We start from the raw sequence: 3027 nt of genomic DNA on the forward strand, positions 1-3027 counted from the left end.
GAGCGTCGGCGGTGAGAGGTCGAGAGGGGGAGAGGGTTTTGTGGCGATGGAGTGTGCGCTCACCGGCGAGGGAGGGCGGCTTTTATAGCCATGCGTTGGCGGTGAGAGGGCGGCCTACGTGTGTACGCGTGGCGGGATGTGCATCACGCACCTTCACTGTGCCGCCCGTGAGGCATCAATGGAAGGCTAACCGGTGCAGCAGCTTTGGCATTGATTCTTCGCGGAAAACCAAGGTGATGAGGACGATGAACGCGCCCGGTCGCTGAGGGCTCCGCCAGGCTTTTGCGCCAAAACTGTTTCCGCTGGAGATGCTCTTAGACAATAGCGCAAGGTCCATTATTTTTCATACCGGTGACGATCCAGATTGGAAATGAACACCTAAGAAAAATTAGATTGGAGACAGAAGAAATCATCTATAACCAAACATGCATGCCTCATCAAGACCTCACAGAAAAAAGCAGATTGCTCATCTTTATGTCAAGAGAGAGACGCCTTAGGATCGACCACATTCAAACACGTTGTAATTGTGTGAGCACTGTGGCCACCATCGGCGAGGGTGGTAAGGAGGATAAGCGGAAACACGAATGGGCTACCATGTGTTGAAATGAAGGGCCTAGACCTATTGGGGTTTTATAAGTCATGCTTATTGGGTTACGTGCGTGTGGTATTTTTTTTCTCCCGTTTCAACGCACGGGCTCTTTTGCTATTAAAGAGAAAAATATGGGCATGACAAGGACTGTTGGCTATATAAAAGTTTTTGTACATGTGCGTATTCGTTGATTTTGATGTGATCGATCCGTGGACGAATTCCAATAGTATCTTCTAGACGTGACATACACATCTAGTTGATGTCATCATCATTTTTTTAGAGATGCAAGTATATATACAAAGATTAAAGATATGCAAGTATACAAAGCATGAATTTTTGCTATCAGTATGTAGTATCCTATCGCTTGCAGTTGCAGCAAACAGTTAAATATTTAATTCAACATAATATATTCTTACCTCTTATCCCTCAAGAGTTCTGTGTACTTGCTGAGGAATTCGGTTCTGCCCCAGGTTTTGATTCCTCGGAGGGGATGGTCGTCAGAGATTTGCGCCGGCACAACCACAAGCTGCTTCAGCAGGGATTCCAGAAGGGACCATAGATCGTAGGTCTGGGATACAGCGACGAAAGCGCGGCACTGGATGTCGCGTAGCGCCGGGCTGTTGTAGACGGCGGTGGCGAGGGTGGTCTTGCCGAGGCCACCGGATCCGACGATTGACACCACCCGCCGGCGAGGTGCCGCGCCGTCTTCCAGCAGGCCGACCACGACTTTGGTCCAGCCGTCCATCCCGACGAGGCCTGACCCGCCGCCGGATGGAAGCCAGCGGCGCAGATTGTAGCTGGAAGGATCGAGCGAGCTGGGAGGATCACCTGCCGCTGCATCTTCTAGCCTGTACCTGATCCTCCGGTCGCTCACGCCCTTGGCACGAGACTGAAGCGTCCTGATCTCGGCGGCCAGCTTAGCCCGCAACCCCATCGTTCGCAGGAGGCTGATTATCCTGCCAAGGTAGCTCGCTAGTCCTCGATCGTCTCCGGGATGCTCGCCGAGATGACGGCAAAATTTGTCGATGCAGTCCTCCGCGTCGAACGCCACCTCCCTCACTTGTTTCATCCAGATCCTCGTCTACAGCAGCAGCACGGCAAGCGATTAACTCCGGAATTCATCAGGAGAGGTCATTTGTCATTCAAAAACTCGGACCATATTTACCTGCTGGCTGTGGTCGTCGCGGTCGGCCAGGTCGCGGAGGCAGCCGGTCATGCTCTCCAGTTCGTCCTTGAGCTCCTGGATCTGCCCACGTACGCCGCTGAGGAGCGCGTACTTGGTGGCAAGCACGTTTCCGAGCTTCCCTAATAGGATCCGCACGGCGCCCTGGGAGGCGCTCACCAGCGCGGCCTCCATCACTCAGTTTTTGAGGTCTTCCCGTCTAGGATCCGCGGCTTCTGGACACGGAGGCCGGAGTAGAGAGCAGAGAGAGTCAACCTGCCGCGAGCGAGGAAGTCGCTGCAGCACGGATCAAGGGCTGACATCTCAACGATCAAGACAAGAACTCGCTCGAACCAGCAAGGCACAAGCGCAAACATTTAAGATCAACCAGGGCCGGGAAGAGAAACCATACCTTTGTTGAGGAAATTAAAACCAGAATTCCTAGCTGGAGCAAGTGCTCAAGTTGCGCACTTTTGAGGTATTTCTAGAAGAACAGTTAGAATCGCTGTATTCATTCATCGAGAGGCGGAGGCCTTTATATACAGAAGAGGTACATCCGAGTGTAGCTAGCTGTTACAATGGAGTGGAGCTAATCTCCAGGAGGATCGTGCCCAGTCCTACGTGCAGGCAGGTGCGGGCGTGGTCGCGGTCACCTCACGTAGTGCCGGCGAGTGGGCGCGGCCGCGCGGGCCGGGTCTACTTCTGAGAGAGGAGATGGACGGAGGAAGACCAAGTAATAAGCGTGTGAAAGTTGAGAAATCGAGTAACTTCCTCTGTTTTCATTTTTCTTCCTGGGGGCTCAACAGGTGAAGCTAGCCGCCGCACCTTCGTGGACACAGCCTGCAGCAGCTAAAGAGCCTATCGGGAAAACTTGCGTGCCATGATACAAAATGGGCAGCGTCAGCCGCGGTCAGCCGGCCCAAACTTTCGGCCGGTCGCCTTAGAGTCGTCCGACCACAGCCCAGCTTATGCCAGGATCGCAGCTCCCCTCATCGCCTATCTTGTTATGCACCTCCCGCATCTCGGGCAGCCAACCCGTTCAAAGATCCACGGCTTATGCCACCGCTCGTAAGCACTGTCGCGCAACTCATCATCATGTCGGTTGCCGCTGTTGCTGGTTCCTTCCAGCTGCTACTGTCGCCGGTTGCAGCAGAAACTGGTTGCTGTCGCCGCCAACGCTGGTGGTAGCTGCTGCTGTCGCCGGTTGCAGCATTGGTTTGGCCGGCTGCAGCAAAAATTGCTGCCACCGCAACATGGCCGTCAACGGTGGTAGCAA

The 3027-nt window shown here is 53.9% G+C and overlaps 1 protein-coding gene across 1 annotated transcript; it reads right to left on the minus strand.

The window, feature by feature from the left end:
• Nucleotides 1-384: 384 nt before the first annotated feature.
• Nucleotides 385-2339, minus strand: LOC119344161 (disease resistance protein Pik-2-like). The gene is made up of 3 exons (XM_037614732.1): nt 2164-2339; nt 1755-2048; nt 385-1670 (listed from the first exon to the last, which is right to left on the minus strand). The coding sequence occupies exons 2-3, from the start codon at nt 1944-1946 to the stop codon at nt 1002-1004; spliced, it is 861 nt and encodes a 286-aa protein (XP_037470629.1). The 5' UTR covers nt 1947-2048; nt 2164-2339; the 3' UTR covers nt 385-1001.
• Nucleotides 2340-3027: the final 688 nt, after the last annotated feature.

This window comes from Triticum dicoccoides, unplaced genomic scaffold (genome assembly GCF_002162155.2).
Source record: "Triticum dicoccoides isolate Atlit2015 ecotype Zavitan unplaced genomic scaffold, WEW_v2.0 scaffold156311, whole genome shotgun sequence".
NCBI classification, from domain to species: Eukaryota; Viridiplantae; Streptophyta; class Magnoliopsida; order Poales; family Poaceae; genus Triticum; species Triticum dicoccoides.

What these genes read in the sequence shown, in the direction of transcription:
- LOC119344161 (XM_037614732.1), bottom strand. Translation starts at nt 1,946, where the DNA reads ATGGAGGCCGCGCTGGTGAGCGCCTCCCAGGGCGCCGTGCGGATCCTA. An exon ending in GCGACGACCACAGCCAGCAG is followed by an intron (nt 1,671 to 1,754) that starts GTAAATATGGTC and finishes CTGCTGCTGTAG; the next exon opens with ACGAGGATCTGGATGAAACA.